This window comes from Lynx rufus, unplaced genomic scaffold (assembly GCF_022079265.1).
Source record: "Lynx rufus isolate CCGP_SWC_20201006 ecotype Redwood Valley unplaced genomic scaffold, mLynRuf1.p SCAF_10, whole genome shotgun sequence".
NCBI classification, from domain to species: Eukaryota; Metazoa; Chordata; class Mammalia; order Carnivora; family Felidae; genus Lynx; species Lynx rufus.
The window spans coordinates 74,424,548-74,440,409 of NW_025814824.1; the positions used below are offsets into that span (position 1 = coordinate 74,424,548).

The 15,862-nt window shown below is 50.9% G+C and overlaps 1 protein-coding gene across 1 annotated transcript; it reads left to right on the plus strand.

Annotated features, from left to right (window-relative positions):
* Positions 1–11,907: 11,907 nt before the first annotated feature.
* Positions 11,908–15,147, plus strand: LOC124526587 (alpha-1-acid glycoprotein-like). The gene is made up of 6 exons (XM_047099645.1): positions 11,908–12,021; positions 12,423–12,565; positions 12,788–12,858; positions 13,652–13,759; positions 13,898–14,001; positions 15,045–15,147. The coding sequence occupies exons 1-6, from the start codon at positions 11,908–11,910 to the stop codon at positions 15,108–15,110; spliced, it is 606 nt and encodes a 201-aa protein (XP_046955601.1). The 3' UTR covers positions 15,111–15,147.
* The last annotated feature ends 715 nt before the right edge of the window (positions 15,148–15,862 follow it).

The window sequence follows — 15,862 nt, forward strand, 5'->3', positions numbered from 1 at the left end:
CCTCTGACCTCCTGGCTCCTCTAGGCCTTGAGGGGGAGGGAGGAGGAGGAGGAGGCAAAGGGAGGGTCCTTAGGGGCAGGTGGGCCCAGGAGAGACAGCTCACCTGCCCAAGGATTCCTGGGTAGGGCCCCAGCTGTCGTCTGCCCAGTAAAAGTGGCTGGGGGGTAGCAGGGAACAGTGTATCCTTGGGACCAACTGATCCCAGCTCAGCCCCAAAGACCGACCAAAGAGCCAGCCAGAGCAAGCTGGGCCTGCAACCCGCCTGAGCCCTGCGGCCTGTCTCCCAGCTCTGCCCTCCCCAGCTTCCTGCCCAAAGAGCCCCACGTTCTAGCCAGCTTGAGGGGAGGGGGCATCTCGCCAGCTGGTCCCTGCCAGGGAGCTTTGATGTGCAATATTAGAGAGGAGACATGAAAAAAAGGAGAAAAGGAAAGGAAGAAGTATATATATTTTATTTAAACAAACACAGAGAAGGTGCATTACTATTTTTTCACCTGGGAAAGAGGTGAGGGAAGAAGCAGCCAGAGGGTGGGAAGCAGTGGAGGCCGAGAGGGGACAGCGCGACCCTCGGGGCCGGAGGTGCCCACGCTAGCTACCTCCCACTGTGAAATCGCTGGTGCTCGCTGTCTCATAGTGTATGTGATTTTTTTTTTAAGGAAAAAAAAAAAAAAGCCTATTTAAGATTCTGAAGGTGCTACCATTTTTTGCCACAGACTCTGAAGAACCGTTTTGATGTGGGGTGTCATGCACATGTGGTGCTCTCCTCCAAATGACAAAGTTTGGGGAATTTGAACATGTTCCGAGTATCACCCTTGTGCTCATCAGGTAATCGACTAAGCAGGGGGAAGGAAAAAGGAAAAAAAAAAAAAAAAAAAAAAAGCAAAGCCGAACAAAGAAAAAGAAAAAAAAAGAAAAAAAGAAAAAAAAAAAAAACCCTACCAGAAACAGAAGCAGAAAGATTCACCTTTTTAATTTATGGATTTTGAAATGTTTGTCCTTCTAAGGCAGGGGGAGGCCTGAGCATGAAGGAATTTGGGCTCGGCCTGGTCACGGTCCTGGAGGGAAGATAGGCTTATCTTGGAAGGTGCGATCTAAGCTGGAGAGTCAGGGGTTGAAGCCTTGACTTTGAAGAAACCAGTTTTAAGAGCGGTGTTGGGTCAGCGCTGGCCTGGAGGTGACATATCAACATGGAACCATCTCACCACACCACATCCTCCCTCCCAGAGCTTGTCCCTGCCAAGATGAGGCCATCACTCTTGCTTTTCCATTGTCATTAAGTCCTCTAGAAACCCCGCGTCATTAGCTCCAAGGGTAAACGTGGGCTGAGGAGAAAGACTGACGGCAGGAATCTCGGGGTTCTGCGTGACTGGGGGATAGTCAGTGTAATCTGGGCTGTCCTTTATCAGACAACCAGTCAGCCCAGGTTGGATTTTGAGGTTATTTTAAGTATGGAATTATTTTTATAGAAGGGGAAGTTTTATGTGAACGTCTGTTTGTGTCTTCTTTTTTATTTTCTCTAAAAGTCGTGTCTCTTTGGGAATTGGATTTGATTTTCATTATTTAATACCTCACTCTGGCCCACCTTCCCCACCAGACACTTCCTGTATATGCCTCGCCCTCCCGCCCCAACCCAGACGCTCCCCACGGAAGTGCGTTCTTGTAGCAGCTTGGGCCTCATCTCAGCCCTCGGTTTCCCCACACCGCCAGTCTCCACCTGGCCTCTGTCTCGTTCTTGAGATTTTCTGCTGTCCTTGTTTGTGTCTGTCCACATGTCAGTGTGTTAAAACCCCAGTGGGTTCCGTTTCTCCTTTTTCCCTTCTGGATTTTAAATAAATATTTAAAACTGAGGCAATGGAATGATGCATCTGTGGCTGTGTGCTTCTTTGAACAGCCCCCGGAGGGAGGTTTCCAGCCCAGCTGGGGGTGGGGGAGGGGGAGAAAAGATGCTCAGGGGATGCCCTGTTTATGCTGCTTCCCCCAAAGAAGGGAGGCAGAGAGAGAGAGAGAGAGAGAGATTGAGAGATGGCATGGGGTCAACACGGGGGTGAGTACTGAAAGGGGGGGTGGTCCGGGTCCCATGGCGTATTCCTTCCCTAGGGTTGCTGTAACAGCATCGCAAACCTGGAGGCTTAGGACGGCAGAAATGCATTCTCTCCCAGCTCTGCAGCCTGGAAGTCTGAAATCCAAGTGGTGCCAGTGCCCCCCATCCCCCACGCTTCTAGGAGAGGTTCCTTACCCTGATCAGCTTCCGGTGGCCCCAGGCATTCCTCGGCTTCCGGCTGGAGCACCGTGGTCTCTGCCTCTTTAGTCACGTGGCATTCTTTCTCCCGTGTGTCTCCGCACATCTTTTTATAAGGACATCAGTCATAGTGGATGAGGGCCCACATGAATGAGCTCATCTTCAGTTGATTACGTCTGCAAAAGACCCTATTTCCAGGTAAGGCCACGTTCACAGGTAATAAGGTGAGGACATCAGCATATCTTTTTGGGGGACACAATTCAACCCATGACACAGAGGGAGGGGATACATTGAGGTTACCATGAGCAATTCCTTTTTTTTTTTTACCATAGTAACATACACATAAGACTTACCATTCGTGACATTTAGTACATTCACAGTGCTGTGCAACCATCACCACTATCTAGTTCCAGAACATTCTCATCACCCTAAAAGGAAACTCCATACTTATGAAGCAGTCATTCCCCATTCCCCTCTGCCCAAGCCCCTGGAAAACCACCCATCTGCTTTTTGACTTTGCCTGCTGTGGATAATTCATACAAATGGAATCGTATTTCATATAAACAGAAAATGTTTGGAAGATGGGAAAGGTCAGTCTCATTAATGTCCCTTTCCTCCCATAGAAAGCTGGCTTTTTTTTTAATGTTTATTATTTGTTTTTTAAGAGAGAGAGACAGAGTGTGAGCAGGGGAGGGGCAGAGAGAGAGGGAGACACGAAATCCAAAGCAGGCTCCAGGCTCCGAGCTGTCGGCACAGAGCCTGACGTGGGGCTCAAATCCACGAACCTGAGCCGAAGTTGGACGCTTAACCGACTGAGCCACCCAGGTGCCCCAAAAGCTCACCTTCTGTGATTGACTTCTTTCATGTATCATGATTTCAAGGTTTCCCCTTGTGGTATACGTTTCCATACAGTACTTCATTCTTTTTTATGACTCACTCATATTCTACTGTATGGATATACCGCATTTTTGTTCTCTGCTCATCCTCTGATGGACATCTGGGTTGTTTCTGTCTTTCGGCCCTTACGGACAGTGCTTCAATACGAGCATTTCTTACCTATACTCGAGACAGGACACAATATCACCTGTCTTGGAGGAAGTGAGTGAGAATCTGAGAGATGGCTGGATTCAGCAAGTGAACAGACAGGACCACCGAGATAAATTTGAATGTCAGATAAACAGCAGTTTTTTTTTTAATGTTATTTAAGTTTATTTATTTATTTATTTTGAGGGAGATAGAGACAGTGTGAGCAGGGGAAGGGCAGACAGGAGGAGGAGGGAGAGAATTCCAGCCAGAATCCCAGAGAATCTCTGCCAGTGCAGAGAGCCAGACATGGGGCTCGAACTCACAAAACCAAGAGATCATGATCTGAGCTGAAACTAAGAGTTGGACATTCAAGTGACTGGGCCACCCAGGCGCCCCAACAATAGTTTTTGTTTGTTTGTTTTGTTTTGTTTTGTTTTTTAGCATAAGTATGCTCCCATTCGATATCTGGGACACATTAGGACATAGTTATACCCCGCCAGACCTGGAACCTGTAACTCCTGACCTCTGGTTCAGAGTTCTTCCTTTCTTGGCTTGCTCCTCCCACCCTGGGAGCTTGAATGAATCAAACCTTTTCTGCCCTTCTCACCCAGGAGAAAGAACAAATCACAAGCAGTTGGATTCATATTCGGAATTTTATGTTTTAAAACCTTGCTGTAAGTTTCCAGGTCATCAGGGTCTCTCCCCCACCCATCCCCCACCCCCAGACAGGGAGCACCAGGGGCTGCTGCTTTGCCATGGCTCCAAGAATCCTGTACATAGAGCCCAGGATTCATTGTCTGGAAGGGCTTAGAGAGCCCCACATCCCAGATTCACCCCGTCATCTTAAATAGAAGGTAACTACAGCCAGCGAAGTGCCCGAGGTCACCTGCCAAGGCCAAGGCAAAGCTTTGATTCAAACCCAAGGCTACTGACAAGTGGGGGTAGGGGGGAGCTCAGCATGGCCCCCTGGGATTAGCAGAACCAGCAGCAGTTGGGAGTTGGTTACAGAGGCAGATTTTCAGCCCAGATCCCAAACTACTGAATCACAAAATCCCAGGGTGGGGCCCAGAAATCTGTGTTTTAAATAAGCCTCCCTGAAATACGAATCAATACCACATTGAGATTTCACCTCACACCGGTCAGAGTGGCTAAAATTAACAACTCGGGCAACAACAGGTGCTGGCGAGGATGCAGAGAAAGGGGAACTCTCTTGCACTGTTGGGAATGCAAACTGGTGCAGCCACCCTGGAAAACAGTGTGGAGGTTCCTTAAAAAATTAAAAATAGAATTACCCTACGACCCAGCCATAGCACTACTAGGAATTCCTCCAAAGGATACAGGAGTGTTGATTTATAGGGGCACATGTACCCCCAATATTTATAGCAGTGCTATCAACAATAGCCAAATTATGGAAAGAGCCTAAATGTCCATAAACTGATGAATGGATAAAGAACATGTGGTTTAGGGGAGCTCTTGGGTAGCTCAGTCGGTTAAGTGTCCGACTTCGGCTCAGGTCATGATCTCACAGCTTGTGGGTTCGAGCCCCGCGTCGGGCTCTGTGCTGACAGCTCAGAGCCTGGAGCCTGCTTCAGATTTTGTGTCTCCCTCTCTCTCTCTCTGCCCCTCCCCTGCTCACGCTGTTTCTCTCTCTGTCTCAAAAGTAAATAAAATTTTTTTTTTAAAAAAGATGTGGTTTATATATACAATGGAATGCTACTTGGCGATGAAAAAGAATGAAATCTTGCCATTTGCAACAACGTGGATGATACGGGAGGGCATTATGCAGAGTGAAATAAGCCAGTCAGAGAAAGACAGGTATCATATGATTTCACTCATATGTGGAATTTGGGAAACTTAACAGATGATCATAGGAGAAGGGAAGGAAAAAAAAAGTTACAAACAGAGAGGGAAGCAAACCATAAGAGACTCTTAAATACAGAGAACAAACTGAGGGTTGATGGGGGGAGGGTTGGGGGTGGGGAAAATGGGTGATGGGCATTGAGGAGGGCACCTGTTGGGATGGGCACTGGGTATTGTATGTAAGTAATGAATCACAGGCAACTACTCCTGGAGCCAAGACTACACTGTGTACATTCTATGTTAGCTAATGTGACAATCAATTATTAATAAATAAATAAAAACAAACAAACAAGTCTCCCTGGAGATTCTAGCGTGTGCTCAAGAATTGAGATCCCACACTATTTCCTGAATCTAGAAAACAGTTTTCCAAAACTAGGAAAAACCAAACAAACAAACTTGGAAATAAGGTAAGAATATTCTTTTCGTTTCTCTGACCGAAAATTAATCAAGAATGAAACAGAAGGGCCTTCTTCTTGAATCATTTCCTAAGGTCCACCATATATCGTCACCCCAGAGAGTTTGCCCAGCTGTTGAAGCAGGCTTCCGGTTCTGCAGATGGGAAAGTTCAGTCACGCTAATGTGTGTCAACCCCACAGGAAGCTCTGCAAGGCCAGGGGCTGGGTCTGGTCCTCTGCCGTGGCCACAGAGTGCAGCGTGCAGGAGGTGCTCAAACTTGTTCAACAAGGCTCGCTGGAACATTTCCTTGACATGCGTGTCTCAGCATGCGCCTTCCCTGGGTCAAGCCGTATGCGGGCACTGCAGTTACAGAGACAGTCCTGGCAGGGCGCCTGGTGGGGGGGCTCTGGGTCTGGTGGAGGCAGCTGGAGGTGTTGGACCTTGGGTGCAGGGAGCAAGAGGCCAGGCTGGGGTGGGCGGTGGTTGGGGAGGGCATGGCTGATGCAATCCCAGCACAGGGAGGCTTGTCAGGAGGTCACACTCCATATTAATCAGAGTTTCTAGAGAAACAGAACCAGTAGGATGTGTGTGTGTGTGTGTGTGTGTGTGATGTTTTAAAATTTATTTAGAGAGAGAGAGTATGTGTGTGAGTGGGGAAGGGGAGGGAGGGGAGAGAGAGAGAGAGAGAGGTGGGGTGGGGTGGGGGGGCAGTGGTGGGAGAGAACCTCAAGCAGGCTTCATGCTCAGCATGGAACCCGACTCGAGGCTTGATCCCATGACCTTGGGATCATGACCTGAGCCGAACTCAAGAGCCAGACGCTCAACCGACTCAGCCACCCAGACACCCCTGTAAAGAGATTTATCATAAGGAATTGGCTCACATGATTATGATCGTTGGCAAGTCCCAGGATCTGCAGAGTGAGTTGGCCAATTCAAGACCCAGGAGAGCTGATGGTGTCCTTCTAGTGTAAAGTCTGGCAGGCTGGAGAGCTGGGAAGAAACGATGTTTCAGTTCACGTCCAAAGGCTGCAAAAGACTGACGTCCATCTCCACCAGTCAGGCTCTTACGCAGACTCTTAATTCTATTGAGGCCTTCAACAGATTAGATGAGGCCCACCCACACTTGGGGGGAGGTGGCAATCTGCTTTACTCAGACTACACATTCAAATGTTAATCTCATCTAAAAACACCCTCACAGATACACCCAGAATATTTGACTAAATATCTAGGTACCACATGGCCCAGTTAACTTGACACATAAAACTAACCATCTGAGCCGATGCTGATAGAGGTTGAACAAAGGTTTGCCAGGTGACAAAAGGCACTGGGAGGAGAGGGTACAGCACCTGCCAAGGCTTGGAAGTAAAGGCCACACTGCATATTTGGGGATGCTATAGCATAGGCTGTGGGAGCCCCAGGGAGTAGGACAAGCCACAGGTTGCACAGGAGAGCAGGGTTTGGGCTGGTGGCCGAGGTGAGTTTGAGCTGCACTGGGGCACTGTGGAGCGTCCAGGAGGCAACCAGCTGAGCCAGGGGACAGGAAAGTGCTCCGTGCCACGGTCAGAGCTCCAGAGGCGTCAGCAGGATCTGCATGGTTTTGGAGACGCGGAGGGGATGAGAGAGTCAGGAGGAAGGGCCAGAGGGAAGAGAAGAAGGGCTATGTTAAAGCTGTGACATTCACGACTCCCAGCCTGTACTCCCAGGAGGGCCTCTGTGACCTGGCCAGCGAGGCCTCTGAAGCTGGGCCAGCTCCTACCTGGAAGGGGCAGGTAGGAGATTGTTGGGGACCACAAGGCAGCTCTTCCGGGGCTGGCAGCATCTACCGTTCCCAGTCTCCCGTTACACAACCGAGTGTCAGGAAACAGCCAGAGTGGACTTCCCAGGCGGGGCCAATCCCGTGTTTGCTCTGTCCACAATGAATCAAGCCCCAGCCGTGGACAGTCACATGCCATCAATGCCCAGCTGCCCTGTGCTGGGAAAAGGAGGAAAAGACGAGCAAGAAGGGGAGAGGCGGGCAGGTGGATTCCAGTCCCAGCTTCCTGACTGGGCCATGGCCTTGGACTGGTCATGCCTTCTCTCTGGGCCTCAGTTTCTCCCTCTGCAAAATGGGGGTGATATGCCCTTCCCTGCTTGCTAGCCACACACAGAGCTATCGTTCTGCAATAAGTAGGGCAGATCGTATGAAACTGAATGATATTCAACCCAATAAAAGCATATGGTTCAACCCAATAAAAGCACCTTTCAAAATAAGAGCGGCTGCGTTTTCTGGCACACTGACCGTGAGCGGGAGCCCTGTTGAGAGTGATACGTTTTCATCCCATGCACAGCTCTCCTGAGACACGTGTTACTCTGCTGGTTCTTCAGATGAGGGAAGCCAAGTCCAAAGAGGTTACATAAATTGTCCAAGACGACAGAACAGGATCTGAACTTGAGCAAATCTTTTTGAGTGTTTCCTCAGCCCAAACACAAAGTTCCTAATTAGGATCATTTGCTCTGCCAGTGTATTCTTCGTGGCCGTTCACGTAGAAGCTCACAGATTAGTCATCAGGCACAGAGCTCAGCCCTGGCCTCAAGGGAGAGACAAGTATAAAGTGGCTTTCTTGGAACCGAATCATTTACAGTGGGTGCATTTCCCCGAGCATCTAAACCTCACCGTTCACCTGACCTCTCTGAGCCATTTGCTTCCTTATCCATCCAATGGGGAAAGTATCCATTTTCTTGAACCTACTATCTACATATTTCTGCATTTTGATGTCTTTAGAAGTGGGATGTATCCTAAAATCCCAGAAGTATTTCTTTTTTCTTTTCTTTTTTAAATTTTATTTTAGAGAGGGAAAGAGAGAGCAAATGGGGGAAAGGAGCAGGGGGAGAGGGAGAGAGAATGTTAACCAGGCTCTACGCCCAGCACGGAGACCGACAAGGGGCTCAATCCCATGACCCTCTATCATGACCTGAGTCAAAATCCAGAGTCGGACTCTTAACCAACGGAGCCACCCAGGCACCCCCTGGAGGTACTTCTGTAATGCAAGAATCTGTCTTTTCTCCCTACCCCAGCTTGTCATTACACTGATGGTAGTGGTGTTATGACTGGCCAACTCTTAGAAGCAAGTTTGTTTCTTATAACAAGCATTTCACAACTGCACGCTGATTTAATCCTCTTAACAACCTGATAAAGTAGCAACCATCAGTATCCGCATTTTACAGATGGGGAAATTGAGGCACAGAGAAGTTAAGTAACTGGCCCAAGGTCACGCAGCTAGCAAGCGGTCAAGCCAGGACAAATATTTCCCCACCATCCCGCGTGGCCCTGATTGCTTTTCTATTTCCTGCCAAACTTCTCCTGACAAGATTCCTGGGCCAGATGGAGGGGCAGGGTAGGGAGGGCTGTCCAGACCCTCCATCCAGAGAGGTACTAATCCATCCTTGACATGGAAGAAGATGGAGAAAAGTGTACTGTGTCAGGGGGAGTGCTGGGTGTGCTCCAAGGAACCATTTGGAGAGTAGCGCCTCCTGGGAGAGAGTGAGACGGACCTCCAAATGGCACCCGGGTGACAGTGAAGACCACTCACTCCTGAGGAGCAGCACCCCATTTGCTCACCATTAGAGAAGCTTTCATCTCTCCCTATGCTACTCACAAAACATCTGGCCACCCAACGCGATCCAAGGATAGGGCACAAGAGGGAAGAACTGTTCCCCTGGGGTCTGAACAGCGTTGGTCGTTCAGGGATGTTTAGGGCTGTGGGTCATTCTGTGCCGGAACCAGGCACCAGATCCCGCCGGACAGAGGTGCTTCTGTGTTATTTAATGAACCGTACGTGTGTGCACGCGCCTGTGTGTACGTGTGTGATATGGGAGATCCTCTAAAGCTCTGGGGTGTGGGCAGAAGCCCCAAGGGTCTGGGGTAATGGTAGTGCTGTCCCCATAGAACACCCAGCTTCTCTCTGACATAAGCAGTGTGTCAAATCTGTCCCCAGTCCCACTGCAGCAGCCTCTGACTGCTCTCCCAAGGTGGTCCCCCCCCCTCCCCCTGCCCACCTTCCCCACTGCAGACAGAGGGCTCTTTCTAAAGAGCACATCTGACTATTCGTCTCCCACCCTACTTAAAATCTTTCTATTTCTTCCAACACCTGCAGAGCCCATTGCGAACTCCCCAGCCTGGCTTCTGTGCCCTGCACACTCGGTTCCCGCCGACCCTCTCCAGCATCGGCCCCGTCACTCCCGTGCTGTCTCATAGGGGCCCTCCAGGTCCTTTATGCGCCCGCGTCCTGTCACCTCCACTCTTCCTTGCCAACAAGCTCCAATCCTTTTCTCAAGGCTCAGATTAGAGCAATGCAAATTCAGAACACTAAGTGAGCTGGCAAGCAAAGAAAGAAAAGAGGGATTTTCACTTCTGACGAGGATGTGGAGAAAGGGACTCATCTGGGCATCGCCAAATTGGCACCGTATTAAACAGCGTTAGTGTTTTTTGTCTTCTCTGTTTGGGAAGAGAGTTGTTTTTTTTTTTTTTAAATCAACTTAATTGAGGTATAATTGGCGTACAATAAAATGCACACATTTTAGGTTTACAGTTCAATGAGTTTTCACAAACGTACATTATGTGTGTAACCACCCCTGCAGTGGAAATTTGGAACAATGCCACCTACTTCAGAAAGTGCTCTTACAACCTTTGGCAGTCAGACTCCCCTCCTTGCCCTAGGCAACCGCTGATCTGATTTCTACCATTATAGATTAGTTTTGGCTATTCTAGAACTTTCTACAAATGGAAACTATACAGTGTGTGCTTTCTTAAGTCTGGCTCCTTTTGCTCAGCGTACTGTTTTTGAGATTCATTCACGTTGTCTTACAAATCGGAAGTTCATTTGTTTTTATCGCGAAGTAATGCTCCATTTACGAAAATGCCACAATGTGTTTCTCCATTTTCCCGATGACGGGTATTTGAACTGTTTCTAGTTTTTGGCTGTTTTGAATTACACTGTGAGTTTGTACGTGACACGTTTTTCTTTCTCTTGAACGGTATGGTAATTTTAGAAAGCGATTTGGCCGTTTCTGACACTTAGGAGAGGAAACATCACAATGTGAAATGCTATGGGCAATTATGTCTCAATAAAGCTGGAAAAATAAAACAAAATGCCATAGATATAAAGGGAGGACATCATTAGGTATGTTGGAATCTAGGAAGCGAACGAAAGGGGATGCGTCCACTAAAATTACGACCGCGGACTGCCCCAAAACATGAAAAATGACTCAAAATACATGAAATGGACAAGAACATAGAATTGTAAGCACGACATAATAAAACTTTTTTTTTTTAATTTTTTTTTTCAACGTTTATTTATTTTTGGGACAGAGAGAGAGACAGAGCATGAACGGGGGAGGGCCAGAGAGAGAGGGAGACACAGAATGGGAAACAGGCTCCAGGCTCTGAGCCATCAGCCCAGAGCCCGACGCGGGGCTCGAACTCACGGACCGCGAGATCGTGACCTGGCTGAAGTCGGACGCTTAACCGACTGCGCCACCCAGGCGCCCCTAATAAAACTTTTTGAACGCGTTTATTCTTAGGGATACCAATCTGACCCTGTCAGGTAAAAATGCAAGCAGACAATGGAAGCTCTCATTCTGCAACGGTGACCACTGGCCAGGGTTGGGGACCAACTGGTGAAAAGAGAGGCCCACACCCCTGCTCACATAGCCGGGGGTGGGGACCACATGGACATAATTTCTCGTTCCAGATTTTGGGAGAGAGTTCAGGTAATACCACATTTACTGGAAATAGGCAATATAACTTAGACGCCTCCTTCTTTTGGAAACATCCCTTCTTTCCTCCAAGATTCGGCTGCCCCCCACCCCACCGGACTTGTGCTGGTCCACAGCTGTTACCACAATCAGTTGGAATAGAATCCATGTTTTGCCCTCTCCCCAACCCTTGACCCTCCCCCATCCCATTCCCCACCCCCACCCCACCTAGCCTGGGAACTCTCTAAGCTGCCACCTGCGTTTGATTTACGGTTAGGTCTTGCTCAAGTCTGAATGCTCAGTGAGACACGAATTGGGTAAAAACATAAGAGCTTTTAAAACAAAACAAAACAAAACACCCAAAAACATAAGCGCTTGCTTAGAGGCCCCTCTATTGGAATCTACCCATGTTTGACAATACCCCTCCAGCCCACACCTTGGCTTTGAACAGCCGGTCTAAGTTAGACACAGGCTTGCAGGCTTTAGCCACAGCCGGCTTTGGGGGAAGGAGGGAAAGGTTTGTGCCAGGCATTTCGCAAGCGCTCACCTGATGTGTCACCAAGGGGCTCCAGGACTCCACCCACAGCTCGTTATAAAGGTCACTGTACCCTACAGCCACCAGTTCTGCCCGACTCCAGGTGCCTCTCCCTCCAGGCATGGCGCTGTCCTGGGCCCTTGCTGTCCTGAGCCTCCTTCCTCTGCTGGAAGCCCAGAGCCCAGAGTGTGCCAACCTCACAGCGGCACCTATCACCAACGCCACCCTGGACCAGGTGCATGCCCGGGGCCCCTGAGTGCTGTGGGCAGCTGCCTCCTCCTCTGGGCTTCCCTTTCTCCTGCTGGCTTGCGGTCAGCCCCCTTCCCCACCTCTGCCTTTTTCTCCTCCCGGGTCCTGGGGTGACATTCTGACCAGCCTCTGGGGGCATTCTTCTGCTTCCAAACTCAGAAGTCTCATTGCAAGGCCCCTCAGAGGGAGCCTCCTGTACTGCACGAGGGGCCACCCAGCGGCTGGGGGAGGTGCCTGACCCTCAGAGTGACCTCCTGCATGTCCGCTCCTCGCCTGGGGCCCCAGGCTCCCCGTGTGCAAAATGGAGGGAGAAATCTGCCCGGCTGACTGGCAGGGATTCTGCCCTCGGCCTCCATCATCAGCTCCTGGCTTCTCTCTCCAACCCAGCTCTCCGGCAAGTGGTTTTACATCGCCTCGGCCTTCCGCAACCCGGAGTTCAACGAGTCGTCTAGAACGATCCAAGCGGCCTTCTTTTACTTTAACATCAACTACACAGAGGACAAAATACTGCTCAGAGAGTACCTAACCATGTGAGACCACCCCCCCCCCACGCTAGCCCCAGGCTTCTGCTCCTAGCTGCTGGGTAACCTTGATCAAGTCCCTCCCTCTTCCTGACCTCAGCCTTCTCATCCATGGAATGGGGAGGGTGGACTCTAATCACCACCGACTCTTGCCCCTCGATGATGGTGGCCAGTGATTGTCCACTTCTCCTTGACGGTCTTCCTGTTTTTCTCCCCCCTTCTGTCTGTTAGAGGGAACCAGTGCGTCTATAACTCCAGCTATCTGAATGTCCAGCGGGAGAATGGGAGTCTGTCTAAACACGGTGAGGTCCAGCCCACACGTGGGAGCCTGGGGACAGGTGAATGGGCCAGCCAAAAGAGGAGGTGCTGGGGCTAAGGCCCTGGAGGCTGGAGGCACAGAGAACACAGGACAGGCCCATTTCTTCCATCTCCGAGGTCCTGGTGTCTGCACACTGCAATACTCAGGAATAACTGCCAACATATGTGAGCTCTTACTTATGTGCCAGGCACTGCTAGAAGTGCTTTACATGAATTGACCCACTGAATACTCACGAACAACCTTAGGAGGACATTAGAGCGATCAGATGAGGAAACAGAGAAACAGAGATGTCAAGCAGTTTCCCTGGAGTCACACAGCCTGTAATTAGAACTAGGACTCAAACCCAAGTCTGGCTGTGGTCCTGCCTCTCTCCAACCACCTTTTCTCCTCTAGGATCTGAGGGTGGCAGTCTTTGTCTGGCACGCAGTGACTTCACTCATATCCCCGCTGTCACCCCAGAGAGAGCACATAGTAGGAATCTACAAATGCCCATGGAATTAAACCAACAGCACTCAGCAGCCCTGAGGCTCCTGTCTGGGCCTTATTTTCCTCATCTGGAAAATGGGGAGAAAGGCCCTGACAGCCACAGCCCGTGTGAGGCTGTGATTCCACATAGTAGCACAGGGCCCGGCACACAATGGGACTAGGGATGTGTGACCCAGGTGAACCCCTGGCCTTCACTCATTGCTGTGTGGCCATGGGCACGCCCAGGGCTCCTTGCCTACCATTGGGGACCACTGTGCTGTGTGGTCTCACCCAGTGGTTTTCCCCTCCAGAGTTCGGCAGAGAACAAGTTGGCTTCCTCCTGCTCACCAAGGATCCCACGACCTTCATGCTTGCCTTCTCCCCGAAAGACGAGCAGAACATGGGGCTGTCCTTCTACAGTAGGCATCCCTCAAACTTCTTCTACCTCGCCCAGGACCCCTTCCCCTGCGGCCGGGCCCCCAGCTCCCCCACCCTCCCTGGCTTCCCAGCTAGGACCCCAGCATGCTCACCCAATGTCCCCTCGCTCCCTCCTGCAGCTCACAAGCCACAAGCCACCCAGGAGCAAATGAGAGAGTTCCACGAAGCCATCATGTGCATGGGCATGCAGAAGTCAGAAATCATGTACTCCGATGAGAAACAGGTGAAGGCAGGGAGGACTGGGCCGAGCCTGCCCTCAGGGTGACTCTGCCTTGGGCAGCCCTAGAGGCCCAGGGGGGCCAGCTGCCGGCCCAGGCTGTGCAGTGAGATAGGACATCCTACTTTTAAGCACCTGCCTCACTGCAGGGACAGCTGAGTTTCCTGCAAGCCCACGGGATGAGGAACCAGGAAGGAAAAGTCACTGTGAAACAGGGAGGGCATCCAGAGCAGGTGGGGGGGGGGGCGGGGCTTGGAAAGGAGGGGAACAGCAGACACAAGTGTGGCCATGGGAACGTGACAAAGAAACACACAAGGGTAATGATCATTGACAACTACTGGCCACACCCCAGACTTCAAATACCTGTGGCTGGGGAGTGGGTATTGTGGTTTTCGGCACCACCCAAATGGCCCCAAGCCCAGGACTACCATCCTGACTTTTGCTGTAACTGAGGAGTATGTATAAAATCATCTTAATGCTTTCCATTCGACCTGTGCCCAATGAGAGGCTTTACGTGGTCTTGCCCTGGGCAGTAACATCTGAAATCACAGAGCTGATGAGCTGGTGACACTTTTTGGGGGGATATACATGAAATACTTTCAGCATTATTGAAATAAAAATGTCTCTGCCGCCGGAGGTCGTCCCTCGTGACCACCCCTAGACCACCTCCCCTCCCGGCTCCTGGGAACTGTGGGAAAGGACTGGGCTCGCAGCCCTGCTCCCCGCTTGCCCCCGCCCCATCTGCTGGCTGGGGACCTTGGACAGGCCACACGGCCACCCTGAACCTCGCTTACATCACCTACCCAATGGTTGTGAGGAATCCAGATCAACATAAAGGCTCGGCAAGTCCTCAGTAAATGGCAGTTGTTCTAAGGGCTCGAGCCCCCCTTCTGACGTGAAGTTGAGCCTCAGAGAGGAAAAATGCCTTGCCCAAGGTCACCCAGGTAGGAGGCGGCAGGGCCTAAGCTGGAGCTCATTCCACCCTTCCCCCGCCCCCCCCCCCAAGAGCCCTGCCCTGCCCCCATCACTGCGCTCCCCCTGTCTTCCAGGATGTGTGTGGGCCATTGGAGAAACAGCACCAGGAAGAAAAGCAGAAGGAAAACGAGGGGTCCTAGGAGGACACAGCTTGGGTCAGGAGCTTGGGGACTCTGGGACCCATCCTCAGCCCTACGCCCACCCTTTGTACTTCCGGTCTTTGTCTCAGTGGCATCAATAAAGCTTCTGCATTGGAAGCAGGCAGGGTGTCATTCGCTCATTCGTTCATTCAGTCACTCATTCACACGTGTTGAAGCCTGCCCTGGGCTGAGCCCCGGCTGATCACTGGGTAAGCCCCTGTCCCTCTACTCAAAAGAGCTCCTGCTGTAATACCCGGCACAGGTTGGACGATGACAGGCACCAAATGCTGTGGGAGCCCAGCATGGGGGGAGGTGCCTCCTGCAGTGGAAATCTGGGAAGGCTTCCTGGAAGGGGCATCTGAACCAGTCTAGAAAGATTTACGAACAGCAGCTTGTAACACCTGCTGTTCCAGCTAAAAGCCAAGGATCTGAGAGGACGAGTTTGAGAAACATCGAAGCAGGAGGCCCTGGTAGCTCAGGTGAATGGGGGCAGTGAGGACTCCGGCGTGTGGTACCGAGCACAAAGGACCTCACCTTAGACGTTACCCTGGCCATCTGGGGAGGTGAGTTGGGAGGCGCCCGACTGGAGGCAGAAAGACTCTGGCAGAGGCTGCTGTGAGCATCCTGGCAAGAGGAGGGTACCTGGGCGGGGGACAGGACGGGGAGACGCAGAGGCCTTGGGGCCTAGGCCAGAGCAGCTGTCTCCACGAAGTGCCCTCGCAGTGCCCACCTGACGCCCACAGGATATAACG